At 43.9% G+C, this 25,793-nt stretch overlaps 1 protein-coding gene across 1 annotated transcript; it reads left to right on the plus strand.

Moving 5' to 3' along the window:
- Positions 1–169: 169 nt before the first annotated feature.
- On the plus strand, positions 170–25,038 carry gapdhs (glyceraldehyde-3-phosphate dehydrogenase, spermatogenic). Its single transcript, XM_014156063.3, has 11 exons — positions 170–287; positions 19,578–19,637; positions 21,376–21,472; positions 21,667–21,773; positions 22,560–22,650; positions 22,911–23,029; positions 23,169–23,250; positions 23,430–23,581; positions 23,843–24,005; positions 24,205–24,302; positions 24,440–25,038. The coding sequence occupies exons 2-11, from the start codon at positions 19,609–19,611 to the stop codon at positions 24,507–24,509; spliced, it is 1,008 nt and encodes a 335-aa protein (XP_014011538.1). The 5' UTR covers positions 170–287; positions 19,578–19,608; the 3' UTR covers positions 24,510–25,038.
- Positions 25,039–25,793: the final 755 nt, after the last annotated feature.

The raw sequence follows: 25,793 nt of genomic DNA on the forward strand, positions 1-25,793 counted from the left end.
GCGCCACGTTTGTCCGGTGTAGGCTGGAAATAATACTTTTTTCATAATTGACTTGCCTAGTTAAAATAAGAGTTCAATTTTTTTTTTTTATCTGCTTTTAGTATCCTCCCATGGTTTGGCAATATCCCCAGTTTCTCTATGGTTTCCATTGCAGCCGTGCCCCAGAAAAAGATAATGTGACGTCATGTTTCCAGGACGATTAGACCAATGCTCGTTTGACGTGTCTGCTATAAATTCGGAAGTCTGTACTCTCAGTTTGCACAGACGCTGCAGCATCTCCCCTCAAGGTAGGCATGAACGACAAAATGGGTTATGATACAACAATAATTATTGCTTAATATTTGTCTTTTTTTGAATGCTGTTGTAATGGTGTAGCATTAGCTACTTCTGAGCCTCTCCTTTCTCTTTAACATTATAAAGCCAGGAAATAAATGGAGGCGGGGAAGAGATGCGCCCATGCATGGCCTTGTGTAATAATTCGCTTTTCCGTACAACAATTTCTGAAAATATGACGTAGTTTGCTAACTAATGCATAGCACGTGCAAATATTGTTTATTAAGACACGAGTTGAGCATTTAGTGAGAACAACAAGATAATGCATTATTCATTCATTAGAAGGCAAAATGTGCCGAGGTTACGTGACACTAGCCCGAACGATGATGCATTTTGCTGAAGACTGTTGACCACGAATATTGTGGCATCATGCAACATTTAGATTGTCTTCATGTCACAAATAACTAGTTACTGTTTCCCCACACCTGAACCTAAATAGTTGTAGCAAATGGTCGGTGTAAATCAAGAGTTCTGGCATAGATGACTACAGGAAATCCCAGAAATGTTGCTCTAGCTAGCTACGTGCCTCACCACATGCTCGTGATGAATTATTTTGATTGCGTCATAGCATTCTAGAACGTTACTGTCGAAATGATGAAAATCTAAACAAAGAAATGTAGCCAAATTAAGCCGAGCCCACTTTTAATGAAGTGTATGTTGAATTTTAATTGATACATTCACGTTGACCGTTTTAATTTTGGGGATGAGATTAATGATTGAAGATTAACTGTATTGTTCCAGTCTCTCTCTCTCTCATGGTGGAAGCAATGGTGTAGTGTCGCATCAATGTGCCTACCGATTAGGTTACTCTGTCCGAATTGTTGCAAATTGTATTAGTTGCTAAAATATACATAATCAAGATGTCAACCCTTTGCAAAGACAGGAACAACAGGTATCGTCTCGGTGTCACTATGGAGAAGCAGCCATCTCCAGACGATGGGCCTTTTTCATCACTGCAGTGGTGAAGGTCGTATCATACTGTAAGGTCATTTTACAGACCCGGACTATTTTCCAGGAGATGCCATAAAGAGTGACTGATTAGTTGCCTTGCTCAAACACTTATCACATTCTTGATATAAAATTATTCCTTATCTAAAAGGACAGAAAAATGTCATGTTAGAATTGTTTAAATAATTATATTTCAAAATCAATTGATTTTAAAGTTAAAATATGTAATCATCATCAGTAAACGGCTCATTTATCTAGTTTGGCCTGCTTATATGCATGCGCACTGTGTCAATTATCATTCTGGAAGAATAACTGCTAATTGAATGCATAGGCCTAATATAAACAAGCTGATGTGCTGCCTGCTTGAACGTGCCTGCAGCTGAGAGACTCTGACTCAATGGCTGTGTTTGAGTTAATCAAAACTGATGTATCATAGGAAAATTGAGACTTGACTGATTTACAAATAATATTGAATAGTTATTTATGATGCAAGTTAATCAGCCAGTCTCCACTTTCCTTTAAAGTCGTCTGCAATGTCGAACGTGACCAGTCTCTTCCTGGGTAAAAAGAGGTGGTTCCCTCAAACTCTCTACTCCCTCTCTCTGACCTGCTCAATGCGCTTTCCTTTTTTTGGTACGCACTTACCATCACCTTGAGGTTACCATTGAGATATTTCCCCAACCATTATTTAAAGTACATGTGTGTTCTTTATACCTGTATTGTTAGTGTGTAGCTGTTGAATCAGTTTTATTTGTTAAGGGGAACACATTGTTCTTTACCTGCCTTATGTAGGCCTATTTTTGTGCAGAGCCGGCTTGTATACCGGCGAGAACTTGATAAGCACTTCTGATGCTGATGCAACATGCAGTCCATCACTAGCTGTATAACTGCCTGGGTTAATAGTTAACCACACTTCCTGGCTCAGCTAGGCTTGACTTTTGCATTTGATTTGTGCTGACCGAGTCCTCTCTTGATGCTGGGGTTAGAGATGGCTATCGCTGCCCCACAGATGGCATCAGTAAATGATCACATGGATGTCGTTGTGTGTTTCTCCCCCCCCCACCTCACCTGCACATGTCAGGCAGGTCACATGCTGGCAGGGTGCAGGAGGTGGCCCCTCCTTCATCGATTCACTGCAGTTCGATACAACAGTTAATTTATTCATGGCTGTTCTGCAGTGGTCTTTCCCTCCTCTGTTAGGTTTCGCAGCTCTAACAGAACATAAAAGGACTTAAATGTTTTGCCGCCTTGAAGATTTAGTCTGACATGACACAACAGGGTGACAACTTGATGTTCTTTTGTCAGCACAGGACAGGTGACAGGCTTATTATGCATTTAGCAAGTGTCTAGTTTTGTCCACACAAAGCTGACTACGTTAGTCTATTACTAGGCCTTGATGATGTGATATTTAGTGGCGTGAGTAGACTGGCTGTCTGCAGTCATGTGACAGTAAAGAGGCAAGGTGCTGAGGCTGGCTGGTCCTGAGGCTTGTACAGGAGGACTGGACATCATGCTGCTCTCTCTGATGACACCTGTCCAACCATATTAGACTGATAACATTCTGAGATGAGAACCAGTAGGCTATACAGAGGTTCATTGTATGTATTTGAGATTAGCCCACATACTATAGTTTAGCTGCAGGTAATAAGATCTAATTTTAAAATTTTCCCTCAACCAAATCAGAATGATCTTGAAAAACATGCTTTTGACTATAAGTTCATTTCTTTTAGTTAATCATGTTTGCTGTTTCATAAATACAGAAAAGGTTTGATACATTAATTTACTCAAAAGAATATTCTACATGTAGGTTTGTGAGATTTAATGTTGTTTATTTTCCAAAGGGGTGTGGCAGTCAGTGAGCAGGTTGAATCGTGAATACTGAGCTGTGTCTTCAGTCTCTAGTATCAAGGCCAGCCCCTCAGGTCTCAACCGTGGAAAACTACTGAGCTACAATCTATACAAGACATGCCTGGGAATGTAGAAAATGCCGGTGTATGTGTGAGGCAGCACGTTAAGACAGCTTGTAGAGGTCACTGTGTGCTCTCTCTATGCAAATGACAACACTGGCTTAGTATATTTGTTATTACGTTGTAAATATCTATATCTTCTTACCTACAATTACTCAGCCTGCCTCTTGCATCGTATTTGCCTGGTTGTGTCATTCTTCCTGTGTGCAGCACAGTAAATGGATGTGGTGGTATGACACAGCACTTCTTCAAAATGGCTCCCAGGCTCACCTCTGCTAACAGGAATGGTCTCATCTGCCTCATCCTTCAACACAGCCACACACGGGTTTTTTGCTTTGTTTCTTGATTGCCAGCATTTTTGTGACTATGGTAGTGAAAGGCCAACTCGTTCATAAACGCTTCCATATTGAGACGCACCCACTTTATTTTTGTCCCATTGTCTGGGACATTTTCTGCCTGAGTGGGTATCTGTATGCCCCTGGGGTGAATGACCCACTTACTACAGGCACCCTGTTTCTCCCCAGTAATTGGGTTGGTGCTGTAGCTGTGGACCATTGCACCCCAACAGAGGAGTAGCCCCATAGCACTTGACTGATTGGCTAGACAGACTTGGAACAGACAACTACCATGGTGGATGTTTGAAACAAAGTAGTCATTATTGAGCTTTGTTACCCCAGGCATTTTTAATACCATGCTATGAAATATTATTGCTATGGTGGTCAATATACCTAGGGATGTGACGGTCAGGTCATGGAATTTTGGATGGCGGTTATTGGTCAACTAAATGACCGCTGTCACCAGAATGGATGTAAGGTGCACATTTTATCCTCCTCTCCTGACTGATATGTGCTGCTGCAGGGAGGGGGAATCACCTAGGCAACCAAAGATTAGTTTGCTACAGCATCTTGCTTGCTTCAGGAAGGAGCAACAAAGTTGAATGAAGTTGTGGAGTCCATGTTACAGCAGAAACAGAGTCAATCGCATGAATGCCCGGCTCTCCTGTTTTCAGTCAGCTGTTCTTTCCACACACCAAAAAATGTAAATATAGATATCAGTACCAGTCAAACGTTTGGACACACCTACTCATTCAAGGGTGTTTCTTTATTTTTACTATTTTCTACATTGTTGAATAACAGTGAGGACATCAACACTATGCAATAACACATATGGAATGATGTAGTAACCAACAAAGTGTTGAACAAATCAAAATATATTTGAGTCTTCAAAGTAGCCACCCTTTGCCTTGATGACAGCTTTGCACACTCTTGGCATTCTCTCAACCATCTTCATGAGGTAGTCACCTAGAATGCATTTCAATTAACAGGTGTGCCTTGTTTGTATTTATTATGGATCCCCCATTAGCTGCTGCTTTGGCAGCAGCTACTCTTCATGTGGTCCAGCAAAATTAAGGCAGTTTATACAATTTTAAAAACATTACAATATATTCACAGATTGTACAACACACTGTGCCCTCAGGCCCTTACTCCACCACTACCACACATCTACAGTACTAAATCCATGTCTATGTTTGTTTCACAGTCCCCGCCTTTCCATAAGTCGGTCTCTTTTAAAAAAAAAAAAATCTAATTGTACTGCTTGAGTCAGTTACTTGATGTGGAATAGAGTACCATGTAGTACGGTCTTCCGCCCATAGTCTGTTCTGGACTTGGGGACTGTGAAGAGACCTCTTGTGGTATGTCTCATTGGGTATGCATGGGTGTCTGAGCTCTGTGCCAGTCGTTTACACAGTCAGCTCGGTGCATTCAACATGTCAATACCTCTCATAAATAAAAGTAGTGATGAGGTCAATCTCTCCTCCACTTTCAGCCAGGAGAGATTGACATGCATATTATTAATATTAGCTCTCTCTACATCCAAGGGCCAGCTGTAATGCCCTGTTCTGAGCCAATTGCAATAAAAAGGGGGAATTTCTTTCTTAATGCTTTTGAGCCAATTAGTTGTGTAGCGACAAGGTGGTGGTATACAGAAGATGGCCCTATTTGGTAAAAGACCAAGTCCATATTATGACAAGAACTGCTCAAATAAGCAAAGAGAAATGACAGTTCTTTACTTTAAGACATGAAACTGTCTCATGTGGACCGCCACAGGAATGGAAGACCCAGAGTTACCTCTGCTGCAGAAGGTAAGTTCATTAGTTAACTGCACCTTAGATTGCAGACCAAATAAATGCTTCACGGAGTTCAAGTAAGAGATCTCAACTAGAGGTCGACCGATTTTAATCGGAATGGCCGACTTCAAGTTTTCGTAACAATCGGTATTTTTGGCCATCGATTTGCCTTTAATTTTTTTTATATATATATAAAAAAAAATTAACTAGGCAAGTCAGTTAAGAACACATTCTTATTTTCAATGACGGCCTAGGAACGGTGGGTTAACTGCCTTGTTCAGGGGCAGAACGACAGATTTTTACCTTGTCAGCTTGGGGATTCAATCTTGCAACTTTACGGTTAACTAGTCCAACGCTCTAACCACCTGCTTTACATTGCACTCCACGAGGAGCCTGCCTCTTACGCGAATGCAGTAAGAAGCCAAGGTAAGTTGCTAGCTAGCATTAAACTTATCTTTAAAAAAAAAAAACAATCAATCATAATCACTAGTTAACTACACATTATTGATATTACTAGTTTATCTAGCCTGTCCCGCGTTGCATATAATCAATGCGGTGCGCATTCGTGAAAAAGGTACGTTGGAGCAATGACCAACATTGACGTTTAGGACTGTCTTAAAATTAATACACAGGTATATTTTTAAACCTGCATATTTGGTTAATATTGCCTGCTAACATGAATTTCTTTTAACTAGGGAAAATGTGTCACCTCTGCAACAGTCAGGGTATATGCAGCAGTTCTGGCCGCCTGGCTCGTTGCGAACTGTGTATACTATTTCTTCCTAACAAAGACAGCCAACTTCGCCAAACGGGGGATGATTTAACAAAGGCTCATTTGCGGAAAAAAAAAAAATCAAACGTTGCACAACTGTACCTAACCATAAACATCAATGCCTTTCTTAAAATCAATACACAGAAGTATATATTTTTAAACCTGCATATTTAGCTAAAAGAAATCCAGGTTAGCAGGCAGGCAATGTTAACCAGGTGAAATTGTGTCAGTTCTCATACGTTCATTGCACGCAGTCGGTATATGCAACAGTTTGGGCCGCCTGGCTCGTTGCGAACTAATTTGCCAGAATTTTACGTAATTATGACATAACATTGAAGGTTGTGCAATGTAACAGGAATATTTAGACTTAGGGATGCCACCCATTAGATAAAATATGGAACGGTTCCCTATTTCACTGCAAAAAATAAACGTTTTGTTTCCGGATTTGACCATATTAATGACCAAGGCTCGTATTTCTGTGTTTATTATAATTAAGGCTGTGATTTGATTGAGCGGTGGTAGGCACCAGCATGCTCGTAAGCATTCATTCAAAACAGCACTTTCGTGCACTTTGCCAGCAGCCCTTCGCAATTGTTCCAGCATTGCGCTGTTTATGACTTCAAGCCTATCAAATCCCAAGATTAGGCTGGTGTTACCGATGTGAAATGGCTGGCTAGTTAGCCGGGTGTGCGCTAATAGCGTTTCAAACGTCACTCGCTCTGAGACTTGGAGTAGTTGTTCCCCTTGCTCTGCATGGGTAACGCTGCTTCGAGGGTGGCTGTTGTCGACGTGTTCCTGGTTTGAGCCCAGGTAGGAGCGAGGAGAGGGACGGAAGCTATACTGTTACACTGGCAATACTAAAGTGCCTATAAGAACATCCAATAGTCAAAGGTATATGAAATACAAATCGTTTAGAGAAATAGTCCTATAACTACAATCTAAAACTTCTTAGCTGGGAATATTGAAGACTCATGTTAAAAGGAACCACCAGCTTTCATATGTTCTGAGCAAGGAACTTAAACGTTAGATTTTTTTACATGGCACATATTGCACTTTTACTTTCTTCTCCAACACTTTGTTTTTTGCATTATTTAAACCAAATTGAACATGTTTCATTATTTATTTGAGGCTAAATTGATAGTATTTATGTATTAGATTAAGTTAAAATAAGTGTTCATTCAGTATTGTTGTAGTTATTATTATTATTACAAATAAAACTATTTTTATTTTTTTAAATCGGTATCGGCTCTTTTTTTTGTTTTGTTTTTGGGGCCCTCCAATAATCGGTCGACCTCTAATCTCAACATCAACTGTTCAGAGGAGACTGCGTGAGTCAGGCCTTCATGGTCGAATTGCTGCAAAGAAACCACAACTAAAGGACACCAATAATAAGAAGAGACTTGCTTGGGCCAAGAAACACGAGCAATGGACATTAGACCAGTGGAAATCTGTCCTTTGGTCTGAGTCCAAAATTGAAATATTTTGTTCCAAACACCCATGTCTTTGTGACAGAGTAGGTGAACGGATGATCTCCATGTGTGGTTCCCGCCGTGAAGCGTGGGGGTGCTTTGCTGGTGACAGTCAGGGATTTAATTTATTTAGAATTCAAGACGCAATTAACCAGCATGGCTACCACAGCATTCTGCAGCAATACGCCATCCCATCTGATTTGCGCTTAGTGGGAGTATCATTTGTTTTTCAACAGGACAATGAGCCAACACACCTCCAGGCTGTGTAAGGGCTATTTGACCAAGGATGGTGATGGAGGGCTGTATCAGATCTGGCCTCCACAATCCCCCGACCTCAACCCAATTGAGATGGTTTGGGATGAGTTGGACTGCAGAGTGATGGAAAAGCAGCCAAGAAGTGCTCAGCATATGTCGGAACTCCTTCAAGACTGTTGGAAAAGCATTCCAGGTGACTACCTCATGAAGCTGGTTGAGAGAATGCCAAGAGTATGCAAAACTGTCATTTTAATAAAAATGTTGGTTACTACATCATTCCTTTTTTTCATAGTTTTGATGTCTTCGCTATTCTACAATGTAGAAAATATGAAAAACCTTGAATGAGTAGATGTGTTTAACTTTTGACTGGTACTGTATAAAAAATGTTATGCTTATGAAGGTTATTTTATTTTCATGACGGTCTTCATCGATAACCATCGGTTCAACGTTATGCAGTAATTGTGCCAGCCCTAAAAATACCATGGCTCATGCTCAATCTTTTGCTTGAATGATGCAGAAAAACATGGGCCTACTCTTTTCAGTGTTTGGGACTTGATCATGGGGTGTTGGTATGGCGCTGTTCATTTTTCACCTGACGTTGTCAGTTTTCAGTAGAACAGGCAGATAATTGATTTGAGGTTGAGTCAGAAGCTGAGGTGGATCCTGTATAAACAGTGGCCACTTGTCTGTGCTGGGCTTTTAAGTCACCACCATGTTGCCACCAGCCTGCACCTGTTGAATTCCTCCACAGTTCAGCGCTTAATTGAGTCGTTTGACATCTTGAGGCATCCAGAACACAAGTCCAGTATTGATTGGTCCCCTCGATAAAGGATTATATTTTTCAGACCACTTGCGTACTCTTGAGACCAAAAGAGGTGTGGTAGTACTTCAGACAATAGTACACACAGACACAATAACAGAACCCACCGACATTTTCTTTTATAGACCACAGCAGCCTTGACAAGACAGACGTGAGGGTTGTCTACTCTGTTTTTCTCAAGAAACAAAATGGAGTTGATTAGAACTAGTGCAGTGGACTTGATGTGGATTGGACCAGACTGCAGCTGAGAGGGGGGGGGGGGGGAAGGAAGGTGTGAACAGAATATAAAGGAGGGAGGAATGTGAAAACACGATACTAACATGGAGCCTTCTCTGACTGCCTCTCAGCCTGCTTGCCTCTATCACTAAGGGCTGGGTCAACTTATGACGCCTGTGTGGCAAGGAGAATTGAAGATGGCCAGACAGTCTAACTTGATGACATCTTTTTAATGTAATTATTCAAATGTTCAATGTTACTGAATATATCAAGCTCCAGACTAATACTTTTAATTCCCCACTGGTGCAGTGAATGGAGTTGAGGCACAGATGCCATTCATTTGTAGTCAGTGTGACTGCATTAGGTGAGGAGGATTCACTGTGAGCTTGGCCCTGTCGGCTCATTATTGGCCAGTCAATTCAGGCAGCATACGCAGTGCATTCTGGGGTTCTTTAAAAAGACCACAGGCTGGAGGAACAGGCAGATTAGGATAAACCAGCTTGGTGCAGTGCAGTGGGAGCCACACAGGCATACAGACACAAACTCACACAGGCACAGATTATCAAGTTGTCTAAAGTTAAACCAACCAGATGCAAGGGCAATCCTGTGTGTCCTTTCAAAGACGGCACTAAGTCCTACTTTGCTGCCGCACAGTAGTCTTAGAGGCCTGCAAACTATGGAGAGGGGAGTCCTAAGGAGTTTCTTTTTGACTTATTGCTCATAGGAGGATACTACAGATTCTAAGCATATTCAGTAAGGTACTTGACCTTATGACACTAGTCCAATTAAATATGTAGTTTTGCATAGCTTACTACACTTAGTTAACCAGGTAAATAAATAGTCTGAAGATTTTTTTAGATTTTTTTTTTTTAACTAAGCAAGTCAGTTGACCTGTTGGGGATAGGGGCCGTATTTGCACGGCCAGATAAAAAACGTACCCGATTTTAAATCTGGTTACTACTCCTGCCCAGTAACTAGAATATGCATATAATTGTTTGATTTGGATAGAAAACACCCTAAAGTTTCTAAAACTGTTTGAATGGTGTCTGTGAGTATAACAGAACTCATTTGGCAGGCCAAAACCTGAGACGATTCCAAAAAGGAAGCGCTCTCTCTGACCATTTCATGGCCTTATTGATCATCTCTAACAAAAACAGGGGATCTCTGGCATGACGTGACATTTTCTAACGCTCCCATAGGCTCTCAGAAGGCGCCAGAAAGCTGAATCGTGGCTTTGCAGCCCATGGCTGAAAAACATTAGCGCATTTTGTAAGTGGCCGATCTGAGGACAATGGGACGGGGCGCGCGTGCCCAAGTCGACTCAATGTTTACTTTCTCTCTCTTTGAACGAAAACCACCACTCCCGGTCGGAATATTATCGCTTTTTTTACGAGGAATGGCATTAAAAATTGATTTTAAACAGCGGTTGACATGCTTCGAAGTACGGTAATGGAATATTTAGAATTTTTTTTGTCACGAAATGCGTCGTGCGCATGACCCTTATTTACACTTCGGATAGTGTCTTGAACAAAACGCCGCTATTTGGATATAACTATGGATTATTTTGAACCAAACCAACATTTGTTATTGAAGTAGAAGTCCTGGGAGTGCATTCTGACAAAGAACAGCAAAGGTAATACAATTTTTCTTATAGTAAATCTGATTTTGGTGAGTGCTAAACTTGGTGGGTGTCTAAATAGCCCGGCATCACAGGGCTAGCTATCTACTCAGAATATTGCAAAATGTGCTTTCACCGAAAAGCTATTTTAAAATCGGACATAGCGAGTGCATAGAGGAGTTCTGTATCTATAATTCTTAAAATAATTTGTTTTTTTCTGAACGTTTATCGTGAGTAATTTAGTAAATTCACCGGAAGTTTGCGGGGGGGTATGATTTATTTCTGGCTGGGTACTCTGCTGACATAATCTAATGTTTTGCTTTCGTTGTAAAGCGTTTTTGAAATCCGACAGTGTGGTTAGATTAACGAGAGTCTTGTCTTTAAAATGGTGTAAAATAGTCATATGTTTGAGAACTTGAAGTAATAGCATTTCTAAGGTATTTGAATATCGCGCCACAGGATTACACTGGCTGTTGAGTAGGTGGGACGCAAGCGTCCCACCTAGCCCATAGAGGTTAAGAACATATTTTCAATGACGGCCTAGGAACAGTGGGTCAACTGCCTTGTTCATATTTACATCTAAGTCATTTAGCAGACGCTCTTATCCAGAGCGACTTACAAATTGGTACATTCACCTTATGATATCCAGTGGAACAACCACTTTACAATAATGCATGTAAATATTTTAAGGCGGGGGGGGTTAGAAGGATTACTTTATCCTATCCCAGGTATTCCTTAAGGTGGGGTTTCAGGTGTCTCTGGAAGGTGGTGATTGACTCCGCTGTCCTGGCGTCGTGAGGGAGCTTGTTCCACCATTGGGGTGCCAGAGCAGCGAACAGTTTTGACTGGGCTGAGCGGGAACTGTGCTTCCTCAGAGGTAGGGAGGTGAGCAGGCCAGAGGTGGATGAACGCAGTGCCCTTGTTTGGGTGTAGGGCCTGATCAGAGCCTGAAGGTACGGAGGTGCCGTTCCCCTCACAGCTCCGTAGGCAAGCACCATGGTCTTGTAGCGGATGCGAGCTTCAACTGGAAGCCAGTGGAGAGAGCGGAGGAGCGGGGTGACGTGAGAGAACTTGTGAAGGTTGAACACCAGACGGGCTGCGGCGTTCTGGATGAGTTGTAGGGGTTTAATGGCACAGGCAGGGAGCCCAGCCAACAGCGAGTTGCAGTAATCCAGACGGGAGATGACAAGTGCCTGGATTAGGACCTGCGCCGCTTCCTGTGTGAGGCAGGGTCGTACTCTGCGAATGTTGTAGAGCATGAACCTACAGGATCGGGTCACCGCCTTGATGTTAGTGGAGAACGACAGGGTGTTGTCCAGGGTCACGCCAAGGTTCTTAGCACTCTGGGAGGAGGACACAATGGAGTTGTCAACCGTGATGGCGAGATCATGGAACGGGCAGTCCTTCCCCGGGAGGAAGAGCAGTTCCGTCTTGCCGAGGTTCAGCGTGAGGTGGTGATCCGTCATCCACACTGATATGTCTGCCAGACATGCAGAGATGCGATTCGTCACCTGGTTATCAGAAGGGGGAAAGGAGAAGATTAATTGTGTGTCGTCTGCATAGCAATGATAGGAGAGACCATGTGAGGATATGACAGAGCCAAGTGACTTGGTGTATAGCGAGAATAGGAGAGGGCCTAAAACAGAGCCCTAGGGGACACCAGTGGTGAGAGCACGTGGTGCGGAGACAGATTCTCGCCACGCGACCTGTCAGGTAGGACGCAATCCAAGCGTCGGCCACGCCGGAGATGCCCAACTCGGAGAGGAGGATCTGATGGTTCACAGTATCAAAGGCAGCAGATATGTCTAGAAGGATGAGAGAGTTAGCTTTAGCAGTGCGGAGAGCCTCCGTGACACAGAGACGAGCAGTCTCAGTTGAATGACCAGTCTTGAAACCTGACTGATTTGGATCAAGAAGGTCATTCTGAGAGAGATAGCAGGAGAGCTGGCCAAGGATGGCACGTTCAAGAGTTTTGGAGAGAAAAGAAAGAAGGGATACTGGTCTGTAGTTGACATCGGAGGGATCGAGTGTAGGTTTTCAGAAGGGGTGCAACTCTCGCTCTCTTGAAGACGGAAGGGACGTAGCCAGCGGTCAAGGATGAGTTGATGAGCGAGGTAAGGGAGAAGGTCTCCGGAAATGGTCTGGAGAAGAGCGGAGGGGATAGGGTCAAGTGGGCAGGTTGTTGGGCGGCCGGCCGTCACGACGCGAGATTTCATCTGGAGAGAGAGGGGAGAAAGAGGTCAAAGCACAGGGTAGGGCAGTGTGAGCAGGACCAGCGGTGTCGTTTGACTTAGCAAACGAGGATCGGATGTCGTTGACCTTCTTTTCAAAATGGTTGACGAAGTCATCCGCAGTGAGGGAGGAGGATTCAGGAGGGAGGAGAAGGTGGCAAAGAGCTTCCTAGGGTTAGAGGCAGATGCTTGGAATTAAGTGGTAGAAAGTGGCTTTAGCAGCAGAGACAGAAGAGGAAAATGTAGCGAGGAGGGAGTGAAAGGATGCCAGGTCCGCAGGGAGGCGAGTTTTCCTCCATTTCCGCTCGGCTGCCCGGAACCCTGTTCTGTGAGCTCACAATGAGTCGTCGAGCCACGGAGCAGGAGGGGAGGACCGAGCCGGCCTGGAGGATAGGGGACATAGAGTCAAAGGATGCAGAAAGGGAGGAGAGGAGGGTTGAGGAGGCAGAATCAGGAGATAGGTTTGAGATGATAGGATGGAAGAGGAGAGAGAGAGAGAAGGTTGGGACGGCGCAATACCATCCGAGTAGGGGCAGAGTGAGAAGTGTTGGATGAGAGCGAGAGGGAAAAGGATACAAGGTAGTGGTCGGAGACTTGGAGGGGAGTTGCAATGAGATTAGTGGAAGAACAGCATCTAGTAAAGATGAGGTCAAGCGTTTTGCCTGCCTTGTGAGTAGGGGGGAAGGTGAGAGGGTGAGGTCAAGAGAGTGGAAAGGAGGCAGAGAGGAATGAGTCAAAGGTAGATGTGGAGAGGTTAAAGTCACCCAGAACTGTGAGAGGTGAGCCATCCTCAGGAAAGGAACTTATCAAGGTGTCAAGCTCATTGATGAACTCTCCAAGGGAACCTGGAGGGCGATAAATGATAAGGATGTTAAGCTTGAAAGGGCTGGTAACTGTGACAGCATGGAATTCAAAGGAGGCGATAGACAGATGGGTCAGGGGAGAAAGAGAGAATGTCCACTTGGTAGAGATGAGGATCCCAGTGCCACCACCCCTCTGACCAGAAGCTCTCGGGGTGTGCGAGAACATGTGGGCAGATGAGGAGAGTGCAGTAGGAGTAGCAGTGTTATCTGTGGTAATCCATGTTTCCGTCAGCGCCAAGAAGTCGAGGGACTGGAGGGTAGCATAGGCTGAGATGAACTCTGCCTTGTTGGCCGCAGACCGGCAGTTCCAGAGGCTGCCGGAGACCTGGAACTCCACGTGGGTCGTGCGCGCTGGGACCACCAGGTTAGAGTGGCAGCGGCCACGCGGTGTGAAGCGTTTGTATGGCCTGTGCAGAGGGGAGAGAACAGGGATAGACAGACACATAGTTGACAGGCTACAGAAGAGGCTACGCTAATGCAAAGGAGATTGGAATGACAAGTGGACTACACGTCTCGAATGTTCATTTGTTGCTTTTGCATAACCCTCACATTATAGCCTACACCCAGATAGTTTGAAACGGGTGCTAGATATTAGACAATCCGTTGGAAAAACCTAAGCCTATTTATAGCTATTTTGCGTTGATTGTCTAAAGTGTTGCTTCGATTGGTTTGAGGTGTTTTAGCCCCAAGGGCTTTGTCCGCACTAGTCTAGCCTAATGCTCGGAGAGTTCAGTACTAGTTCTGTCCCGTGTATGGATTGTTTCTGTGCTTCCAATTCGGTGACCCTCAGCTCAGAGTGGAAAAGCTAATGGAAGATAACTGGGACTCCCTTCATATAGGATCATGGCTAGAAGGGATCCAGCTTTTGTCAAATGAACATCAGATTTGACTTTTTGTAGCTGATTATAGATGACCTAATACTACTTACCTGCTGTGCAAGTAAAGGTTAGGGAAATGATTAGATTTGGAGGGGGGGGGGGGAGAAATCTACTTTTGATGTTAATTGGACAAAAGCTCAATCCCTTCTAGCCATGACTCTAATATAGCCTATCTGTCCAGGGTTTTTATATCAGTGTCTGGTTTAGAGGTTATGGTAAACTTATCAACAAGTGAAGGGGTCACAAAGATGCACTCAGGCTTTTTCAAGGTCTCATTTTAGGCGTAACATCCACTTGTACAGTCAGTTGCTGATGTGTTAACCTTGTAATTTCAGTTTTATTTAGTTCTGGGACACTAAAGTCCATGGAGAGTAAGAGCACCTCCCAGCTGCCCACTGCACTGAGGCTAGGAAACACTGTCACCACCAATAAATCTTCGATAATCAACAGTTTCAGCATGTTTCTACGGCTTGCTATGCTTTCCACGTGGCTACCCCGGTCAACGGCTCTGCACCCCCCACAGCAACTTGCCCAAGCCGCTCCCATTTCTCCTTCACCCAAATCCAGATAGCTGATGTTCTGAAAGGGCTGCAAAATCTGGACCCTCTCTTTCTGAAATTATCCTCCGCAATTGTTGCAACCCTTATTACTAGCCTGTTCAACCCCTCTTTCGCATCGTCTGAGATCCCTAAAGATTGGAAAGCAGCTGCTGTCATCCCCCTCTTCAAAGGAGGGGACACTCTTCACCCAAACTGCTACAGACCTAGATCTATCCTACCCAACCTTTCTAAAGTCTTCGAAAACCAAGTTAACAAGAGATCACCGACCATTTCGAATCCCACTATACCTTCTCCGCTATGCAATCTGGTTTCCGAGCTGGTCATGGGTGCACCTCAGCCACGCTCAAGGTCCTAAACGATATCTTAACCGCAATCGATAAAAGACAATACTGTGCAGCTGTCTTCATCGACCCGACTCTGTCAATCACAGCATTCTTATCGGCAGGCTCAATAGCCTTGGTTTCTCAAATGACTGCCTCGCCTGGTTCACCAACTACTTCTCAGATTGAGTTCAGTGTGTCAAATCGGAGGGCCTGTTGTCCAGACCTCTGGCAGTCTCTATAGGGGTGCCACAGGGTTCAATTCTTGGGTCGACTTTTCTTTGTATACATCAATGATGTCGCGCTTGCTGGTGGTGATTCTCTGATCCACCTCTACGCAGACGACACCATTCTGTTTTCTTCTGGCTCTTCTTTGGACACTTAACTAACCTCCGGACGAGCTTCAATGCCATACAACACTCCTTCTGTGGCCTCCAACTGCTCTTAAATGCAAGTAAAACTAAATGCATGCTCTTCAACCCATTGCTGCCCATACCCGCCCGTCTAGCATCACTACTCGAAGGTTCTGCGTTAGAATATGTGGACAAATGCCTAGGTGTCTGGTTAGACTGTAAACTCTCCTTCCAGACTCACATTAAGCATCTAGTCTATCACAGTGCCATCCGTTTTGTCACCAAAGCCCCATCTACGACCTATATGCTCTCATCTGCCCCGCACTTCATATTCATCACCAAACCCACCCATATGGAACTCACTGGCTCCAGGTCATCTTTGCTAGGTAAAGCCCCACCTTATCTCAGCTCAATGGTCACCATAACAGCACCCACCCGTAGAATGCACTCCAGCAGGTATGTTTCACTGGTCATCCCCAAAGCCAACTCCTGCTTTGGCCGCCTATCCTTACAGTTCTCTGTTGCCACTGACTGGAACGAATTGCAAAAATCACTGAAGCTGGAGACTCCATCACTAACTTTAAGCAGCAGCTGTCAGAGCAGCTCACCGATCATTGCACCTGTACACAGCTCATCTGTAAATAGCCCACCCAACTACCTCATCCCCATATTGTTATTTATTTTTTTGCTCCTTTGCACCCCAGTATCTCTACTTACACTCACCTTCTGCTCATCTATCACTCCAGTGTTAATGCTAAATTGTAATTATTTCACCACTATGGCCCATTTATTGCCTTACCTCCCTAAGCACTGCCAGAGCCCTGCAAAATGACCTCCAGCAGGCCACAAATGCGCATGTGTCTGCTCATACGGTCAGAAACAGACTCCATGAGGGTGGTATGAGGGCCCGACATCCACAGATGGGGGTTGTGCTTACAGCCCAACACCGTGCAGGACGTTTGGCATTTGCCAGAGAACACCAAGATTGGCAAATTCGCCACTGGCGCCCTGTGCTCTTCACATGTGAAAGCAGGTTCACACTGAGCACGTGACAGTCTGGAGACGCCGTGGAGAATGTTCTGCTGCCTGCAACTCCTCCAGCATGACCGGTTTGGCGGTGGGTCAGTCATGGTGTGGGGTGGCATTTCTTTGGGGGGCCGCACAGCCCTCCATGTGCTCGCCAGAGGTAGCCTGACTGCCATTAGGTACCGATATGAGATCCTCAGACCCCTTGTGAGACCATATGCTGGTGCGGTTGGCCCTGGGTTCCTCCTAATGCAAGACAATGCTAGACCTCATGTGGCTGGAGTGTCAGCAGTTCCTGCAAGAGGAAGGCATTGATGCTATGGACTGGCCCGCCCGTTCCCCAGACCTGAATCCAATTGAGCACATCTGGGACATCATGTCTCGCTCCATCCACCAACGCCACGTTGCACCACAGACTGTCCAGGAGTTGGCGGATGCTTTAGTCCAGGTCTGGGAGGAGATCCCTCAGGAGACCTTCCGCCACCTCATCAGGAGCATGCCCAGGCGTTGTAGGGAGGTCATACAGGCACATGGAGGCCACACACTACTGAGCCTCATTTTGACTTGTTTTAAGGACATTACATCAAAGTTGGATCAGCCTGTAGTGTGGTTTTCCACTTTAATTTTGAGTGTGACTCCAAATCCAGACCTCCATGGGTTGATAAATTGGATTTCCATTGATTTATTTTTGTGTGATTTTGTTGTCAGCACATTCAACTATGTAAAGAAAAAAGTATTTAAGATTTATTTCATTCAGATCTAGGATGTGTTGTTTAAGTGTTCCCTTTATTTTTTTGAGCAGTATAGATTTTTCTATTGTGTTACTGACTCTGTTTGTTTATCCCATGTGTAACTCTGTGTTTGTCGCACTGCTTTGCTTTATCTTGGCCAGGTCGCCGTTGTAAATGAGAACTTGTTCTCAACTGGCCTACCTAGTTAAATAAAGGTGAAATAAATAAATGTAAGGTTACAGCGAGGATAGGTTATGGCCTAATGATTTATCCTAACTTGAGAAGAAACAAACCACATTTACCTTACCTTTTGAACTGGACATGTTCATGGATTTTTGATTATTGTTAATGTTATTTTAGTCCTGTTAGATAGTGATTTTGGCTGCACAATCTGTCATGGCAGACTAGGACAAATCAATAGTCTCCTTTGTTGAAGAGAAAAACCTGTGTTTTTCAGTTGCTTAATAATTGGTCTGTCATTTGCTTTATTGGTTTAAATGTCACTTATAGAGCAATACAGATTATAGTAAATATGATGCACTGATAGATCTATAGCCCAGGGCTATGACTTGTTTAAACAGCAATGTTTCTACGTTGGTTTTGACACATCAATTTCCAACAAACGTTTTCATCGATGCAAAATGAAGCAGGAATTTCCTGATTGTTGCATCACTTTGTTAGCCAAGGGTAGTAACTTACTGTTATGCGGTCCATCCATCACGTACCTGTTATTGGCTAACTGTATTTCCTCAAATGTGTTCAAACCTCCTGACCTCATTTTAACTTCAGCATTGCTAACCAACACTTTATTTTATTTTTTATATTTTTTTGCTAGGTTTCATAATTTGGTTGAACATTTTATCTTTGACTTGCTCAAACAGTATGTAAAGACAGAGTTAAACTATAAAGCCTTATTTGTATAGTCTCAGCTGTAATAACTTGCTTTGAAGTTACAGGAAGTGTCTCATATCTATCTTGTTCACACACATCTGCTTCCTGTGTCTCTGGCTAATGGTCATCTTCCTCCACAAAAATATCTCTGACTCCTCTCCAGTCCTTATAGGGCTGATGAGGTTACATGCTTGACTATGTTCCAACCCTCCCTCTTTTTGTTTAGTAGACATGTCTGTCTCTCTTACATAACCAATGGCATATCTCAGTGTCTTTTAGAAACCTCAACATGCTCCTGTACAGCACAGCCACTCACTCTGTCAAATACCACACATGCAGCAGCTTGCCCATAGTCATGTGCATATGATCACAATACAGATTGTCACTGAAAACTAGGCACTACCCAAGGCTCATATTTATACATTTCCATGCAAGTTGAGCTGAGAACAGAAAAGCATGTCTGTGTCCAATCCTCCAATATGGGACCATTGGAGAAGTCAAAGTAGGCAAATAGCCTAGTCTCCTATTAAACCAGAAGGTTAAAGTGGAAGGCTGTGTTTTATCGTTCCTTACACACCGCAACCTCTGGAAAGTAATGAGACTGGCCTGGCACCACAGGCCTTTAGGCTGGTAATACAGTGAGAGCTAACATTGCAGAGGAGAGCTACTGATTTTATATCCCCTCTGGATTCAGACAGGCTACAAGGGAGGAGCCCAGGACCCAGTGTTTGTTTCATACTGGGCTGGTTTCCCCTGGAGTCTACAGAAAGGAAGTCCTCTGAATAGGAAGTCTGGGCCTGTTGCTTCAGTTCCTCAACTCTCTGCTCTCTGTCTGGCATTTTAAACAGGCTTGGAGACAATGGAGCCTTCCATAACCAAGTTGGGGACACAAATCTATCCTACACCTCCCAGCACGAGGCCATCTAGTCCTGCACTACATTGCAGAACAAGTGTTTGACTTAGCTAACTGCTGTTATGTAACTGGACAAATTAAACTTTTGCACTACTTTCTCTGCTGTTATAGAAAAAAGTGCTTGCAGAGTCATGGTATTGTGCTCTGAAATAGACGGCGTGGAAAACTTCAGTGTTACAGCTACCGTCTTTGAAGGCTTTACATTTGCAGACGTTGCTGTTTCTACAGGGAGGGACACTTTTTGTTGCAATACACTTCCTAATGTTTTCTAATGTCTTGTTTCAGGTTCACCACTACAACCCAATCAACAGCAACTATGTCAGACCTCTGTGTTGGAATCAACGGGTAAGTATTACATTCACCTCTAATATACAAATTGTTGCATATTTATCAAAAAAACGTGTTAAACACTGCCATTCAAAAAAATAGGAAATGACCCATGTGCACCGACAGACATCCAGCCCCAGTTAAGACTAGTTATGTAATAATAACAGGCTATGAAGCCATATAAAGGTGCAAAACACACTGAAAGCTCTATGGTGTAAATCGCATTTGGGAGCAGCAAACAATGAACACTGAACAGACATTGGTCGTCTTCCTATGGGTATCTGTCGGCCCCCACAGAGCTTGTGGTTGTCATCAGGGGCCAGTTGCTGCACCAGTTGGGTGTTAAAGAAGTTGGCCTTAAATGCTAGTTCGGGCGTAGCTGCGGCCAACTTTGGGATCAGAATTTAGTCGTAGCTAAGTCCGGCGTAAGCAATGGCCGTTCATGAGATTTGGTGGTTGCTAGGCTATTACCATCATAGTGACAGTTCTGAACTTTGCGAGGCACGTCCCATCACTTCACAAAGCCCACCACTAGGCATGCATGTTTTCTAAACCACATCTGGATGGGTCAATCAATAATTACTGTTGGAATGAATATCACTAAATGATGAAACTATTGGAATAAAGTAGGCTAATTTAAATACTTTTAAAGTAACGCCGTGTGTGGTCAACTATAATTTCATCACCGTTATGATTGGGACAGCGCCATCTCACTGCTTTGAGACAAGCATGGGGACTCGTCTTGATAAATCAATGAATGTCAGATTTTTGTTTTCACTGTATCTCCATTGGATATTTGGTGACAATTAGGCTGGGAAAATGTTAGCCGAGGTGAGTTCATGATGATGATCTTTAGTCTAGTTCGCTCATCTAATAGTGTTATCAGAACATTGTGCTAGCATGTTATGTAGCCGAGTATAACGGGGGGATTATTTTGCTCTTCACTGGCGTAGTAGCCAAGGCTATATCCCCATGAAAAGCCTTTGATTGATCAGATAAGTCAATGTGATTTTGTTTCACAGAATCTCCGTTGTGGATAGGATATTTGATCTCTGGTTGGGCAAATAAGTTGAGGTTGCAACTCATCTATTTGTTTGCTAATATCTGATCAGGCACATTTAGCATGGTATGTAGCATAAATCAAGTGTATTATTGATTCACCCATAGGCAACTCAAAGCCCGCAGAGGTTGTGAAAATATGAACACGAGACTCACATCCTTTTGAAAAATATAGATTTTCTGTGCATGTCATGAAAGAAAATGGTCCCAATTTAACACCGTACGCCTGCTCCCTACTAGGTGTAGAATCTCCGCCCAGGCATAGCTCATAGAAGGGCTTACGCCCAGGTGGTGTAACAGGTATCATTTTTAGGTCCGGCGTAGAGCACATTTTACCTTGGACGTAGAGTTAAGACCAACTGGTGCAACCGGCGCCAGAAGGTGTTGAGGGGAGTCAGTAGTGTTAGATGGGAAGAGGAGAACAGCACTGTTAACAGAATGAGGATTACACTGTAAACCAGCACACCAACGCACGTACAACAGTCACATGACTAAGTACACACACATTTCTTCACTCACCCATCCACATGATGTGTAACTCCTAACTCAAAACATTTTCATTTAGCATCATCTGGAATTTTTCACAGCAGTCCCAATACACAGAGGCCGGACAAGGGAATTTTAGAACGTTTTTAGGGGAGCAATACCATGTCGCTCTTTTGTCCGTGTACTGAATCCAGCTCTTCCCTCTGTCCAGATTTGGCCGAATTGGCCGCCTGGTCCTCAGGGCCTGCCTGCAGAAGGGAATCAAAGTCGTTGCCATCAACGATCCCTTCATCGACCTGCAGTACATGGTGAGCTGAGTCTCTTTCAGTCCCTCAATCAACAGCCTTCATATAATATGGCACCGTGCCATATTAATCAGAGGAGGCCAGGTCACGCTACCTGTGTGCTTATGTGGTAGTATTTATTGTAAAAAACGCACCAATTACCCCATGTGTAATGAACTGATAACCTTGACGTTCTCTGACATTCTCTTTCTCCACAGGTTTACATGTTCAAGTATGACTCCACCCACGGTCGTTACAAGGGTGAGGTGAGCATGGAGGACGGGAAGCTGATTGTGGACGACCACTCCATCTCCGTATTCCAGTGGTGAGTGACATCACGTGTGCTCGGGCATGCTTGCCTGTGTGTGTGCATGCGAGGGCCACTGGAACAGCATTTCTGTACGTCTGAGTAAAGTTCCATTCTATGGGGCTAGGTTGATTTGGGATTGAGCGTGTGTGCCCCTTTCTCCCTGGCTCATAGAGTATTACCTCAGTGGTCTGTAATCCCTCTGGCCATTATCTCCTCAGTGTTGCTATCAGCCTTTGAGGGCTGGCGCCACCTGTCTGCAAGGCCCAGCCCAGTGATAACACTGAGGCTTAAAGGAAATATTCACCCATTTTGAATGTTACTCCCAAAAGTTCCAAAGGAATTGACATTTAAAATGTCATTGTCTATGTACAGTGTTGTAACGATGTTCAGATAGTTAAAGTACAAAAGGGAAAATAATTAAACATAAATATGGGTTGTATTTCCAATGGTGTTTGTTCTTCACTGGTTGCCCTTTTCTTGTGGCAACAGGTCACAAATATTGCTGCTGTGATGGCACACTGTGCTATATTACCCAGTAGATATGGGAGTTTATCAAAATTGGATTTGTTTTCAAATTCTATGTGCAATCTGTGGGAAATATGTGTCTCTGGTCATACATTTGGCAGTAGGTTAGGAAGTGCAGCTCAGTTTCCACCTCATTATTTTGTGGGCAGTGTGCACATAGCCTGTCTTCTCTTGAGATCCGGGTCTGCCTACGGCGGCCTCTCTCAATAGCAAGGCTATGCTCACTGACTCTGTACATAGTCAAAGCTTTCCTTAATATCTCTCTCTCCCCATTAGTATGAAGCCCCATGAGATCCCATGGGGTAATGCCGGTGCCGATTACGTCGTTGAGTCCACCGGAGTCTTCCTCAGCATTGACAAGGCCTCTGTAAGTAGCAGTACCCAGACAGACTGAAGACACTGACACTCGTGTGTCCCCGTCAAGCACTGAAAACTATGTAGCGCCCACCAAGGCCTTGCAAAATAAGTAACCCTAATGTAATTTGTCAAAATAAACCTATGAAACTCGAAGGACTTTATCAACAGTTCTCAAGTGTATTAGGACCAGTCAGATCCAGACAAAACATTCAATATGATGTGCATGCAAGATTTGAGACTTTCTCAATGCGTTTTCTTTTCTGTTTTCAGTCCCACATCCAGGGTGGTGCCAAGCGGGTGGTTGTGTCTGCCCCTTCCCCCGACGCCCCCATGTTTGTCATGGGAGTCAACGAGGACAAGTACGACCCCTCCAGCATGACCATCGTCAGGTGAGTCCCTTTATTCCTGACCAATACATGCACGACCAAAGGGTGAACTCTTCACAAGAATAGTCAACCTTTAATAACGCTAGCATAATTGATTAATCTGAATTGGTGACCTATTGTAATTCTCTCTGGTCATCCACAGCAATGCATCTTGCACCACTAACTGCCTGGCCCCCCTGGCTAAGGTCATCCACGACAACTTCGGCATCGAGGAGGCCCTTATGGTAAGTGTCCTTCTTCCATTAGACTGTCTGCCCATGCATCTTCATGACCAGCATGCAGGGAGCATCGGAATGTCTTTTGTTCCTGTGATCCATATTGACATCTGCTGACGCTATGGAACCCATGCTCATCTTTCCCTTTTTTCTCTCTTCTCTTTCTCTCCCTCTGGTCCTCCTCTCAGACCACAGTCCATGCCTACACCGCCACCCAGAAGACGGTGGATGGCCCCTCTGCCAAGGCATGGCGCGATGGCCGTGGTGCCCACCAGAACATCATCCCCGCCTCCACCGGAGCTGCCAAGGCTGTGGGCAAGGTCATCCCTGAGCTCAACGGGTCAGTAGATGGGGTGTGTGTCACAGGAGGCTGGTTGGAATGACATCAAACACATGGTTTCCATGTGGTTGATAGCACTTCATTGACTCCATTCCAGCCATTATTATGAGCCATCCTCCCCTCAACAGCCTCCTGTGGTGGGTGTGTTTGCATACATTTATGTGATTGTGCCTGCTACTTATCAAAGATGCTAAATGCAGATATGTGCTTGACGAAAAAGACTGCTTATATAAGTGCTGATGTGAGCCTTCTCTCTGTCAGCAAGCTGACTGGCATGGCCTTCCGTGTGCCCGTGGCTGACGTGTCAGTGGTGGACCTAACCTGCCGCCTGTCCCGGCCCGGCAGCTACGCTGAGATCAAGGCGGCTGTCAAGAAGGCTGCCGAAGGACCCATGAAGGGATACCTGGGATACACTGAGGACTCTGTAAGTTAATTACAAAATATGTATGTCAACATGAAAGATGAGCAGAGGTGGAAATAGAGCTCGGTTTAACTGGCAATTATATGATGTGTTATTAGCAAGTTGTAGTTTAAAAGCAGGGCTCCTAGATTACATAGATCTCTGTATACTGCAGCTGTTCTGTTGGTGGGTTTCTCACGTTTCATATTTCCTGTCCCACCAGGTTGTGTCTTCTGACTTCATTGGAGACACCCACTCCTCCATCTTTGATGCTGGCGCCGGTATCTCCCTCAACGACAACTTTGTCAAACTCATTTCCTGGTAAGTTCCTCCCTTAGAATTAGAGTAAATATTCAATCATTCTTCATTCTAATTCTATAGGTCCTCCCCTGCTAACCCTTTTTTTTTTTTTTGGGTTATTCTCAACTAAACTGACACCATCTGTCTGTTTTCCCCAGGTATGACAACGAGTTTGGCTACAGCCACCGCGTCGCTGACCTGTTGCTGTACATGCATTCTAAGGAGTAACTTTCTGGCTCCAGAAGCTGGAATGGGACCACCCCCCCCCCCCCCCCCCTCTTTTACATGCACTCACACCCTCCAGTGTCACAACCCTAGCACCCCCAGCCCTCCACCACTCTCTACAACACAAATTAGTCTCTGTAGTAGGCTGTGTGTACGAGTGTTTGTTTCTTCCTTTATGAAAAAGTCCCACTTTGAGACTGTTTTGACTTGACAGTATGAGTTTCTGTGTTTTCCCAGAGCATTGCCGTAGATGTTTCCATACTGGCTGTTACCATGTAATATTGGTGTTAAAGATTTCTAGTTTAAGAGTCAAGTGAGAAAGACAAGCTATTGTAACAAAAAAATAATAATACTGCTGGGAAATCTTTACCAATGTCTCTGTCTTGCCTTGTTGTAGTTCATGTTTCCTGTTTCCAGTGTTATAAGAACATGTTTTCACACAATGGCAAATAAGTTGTCATCTGCATTCAAGATAATCAACAGGATGCAGAACATGAAGATGATGCATTATAAAGTGACAATTGTATGATAATGTGTTTGTTACATTAATGACAAGATTAGACTTAATTGTATGCACATTTGCATTATTTGAACATCAGTTTGAAGATTATATTGAAAAAAATGTTATTCCCTATACTTCAGTTTTAATAGCTGATGCTTTAGCCAGGCCAGTTTTAATACTATGCTGGAACAAAAGTCTGCATACCATGTTGGTACCTAGGACCAGAAGTCAAACATGATTGATATTGAATTTGCCAATCTGGTTGTGCACATTGCACTGGATGACTTCTCAGACAGGTTTTCTGCCAGAATTTAATGGGTGTAAGGCTATGGGACTGACAGTTTCTCAGTCAAGTGTCAACTCTCCATCAAGGACATGTGCAAATGCATGCTGAAAGCTATCTGGAAGTCCACTATTACAATGTATTTAATGCTGCCCTAACGGGAATCGCAGGAGACATCTAGTGGCAAATATTGTATACAATAAGGTAAATCAAATGACACGTGGTATATTTTCTGCATTCAACACTGTTCACATGGAAAAACCACAACACCCATTATTTTGTGATGTCATTATAGCATGGTTGTAAAATCTTTATATTAATTTGAATGTAGCCTAGACTACTGCACATTGGATGCCTGAATGACCATAATGAGCTTTAAAGGTCCAATGTAGTCATATCTCAATATCAAATCATTTCTGGTTAACAATTAAGTACCTTACTGTGATTGTTTTCAATTAAAATGGTCAAAAATAACGTTTCTTAGCAAGAGCAGACCAAAACG

The sequence above is a fragment of the Salmo salar genome, chromosome 02, assembly GCF_965601325.2.
Source record: "Salmo salar chromosome 02, fSalSal1, whole genome shotgun sequence".
Taxonomy (NCBI): domain Eukaryota; kingdom Metazoa; phylum Chordata; class Actinopteri; order Salmoniformes; family Salmonidae; genus Salmo; species Salmo salar.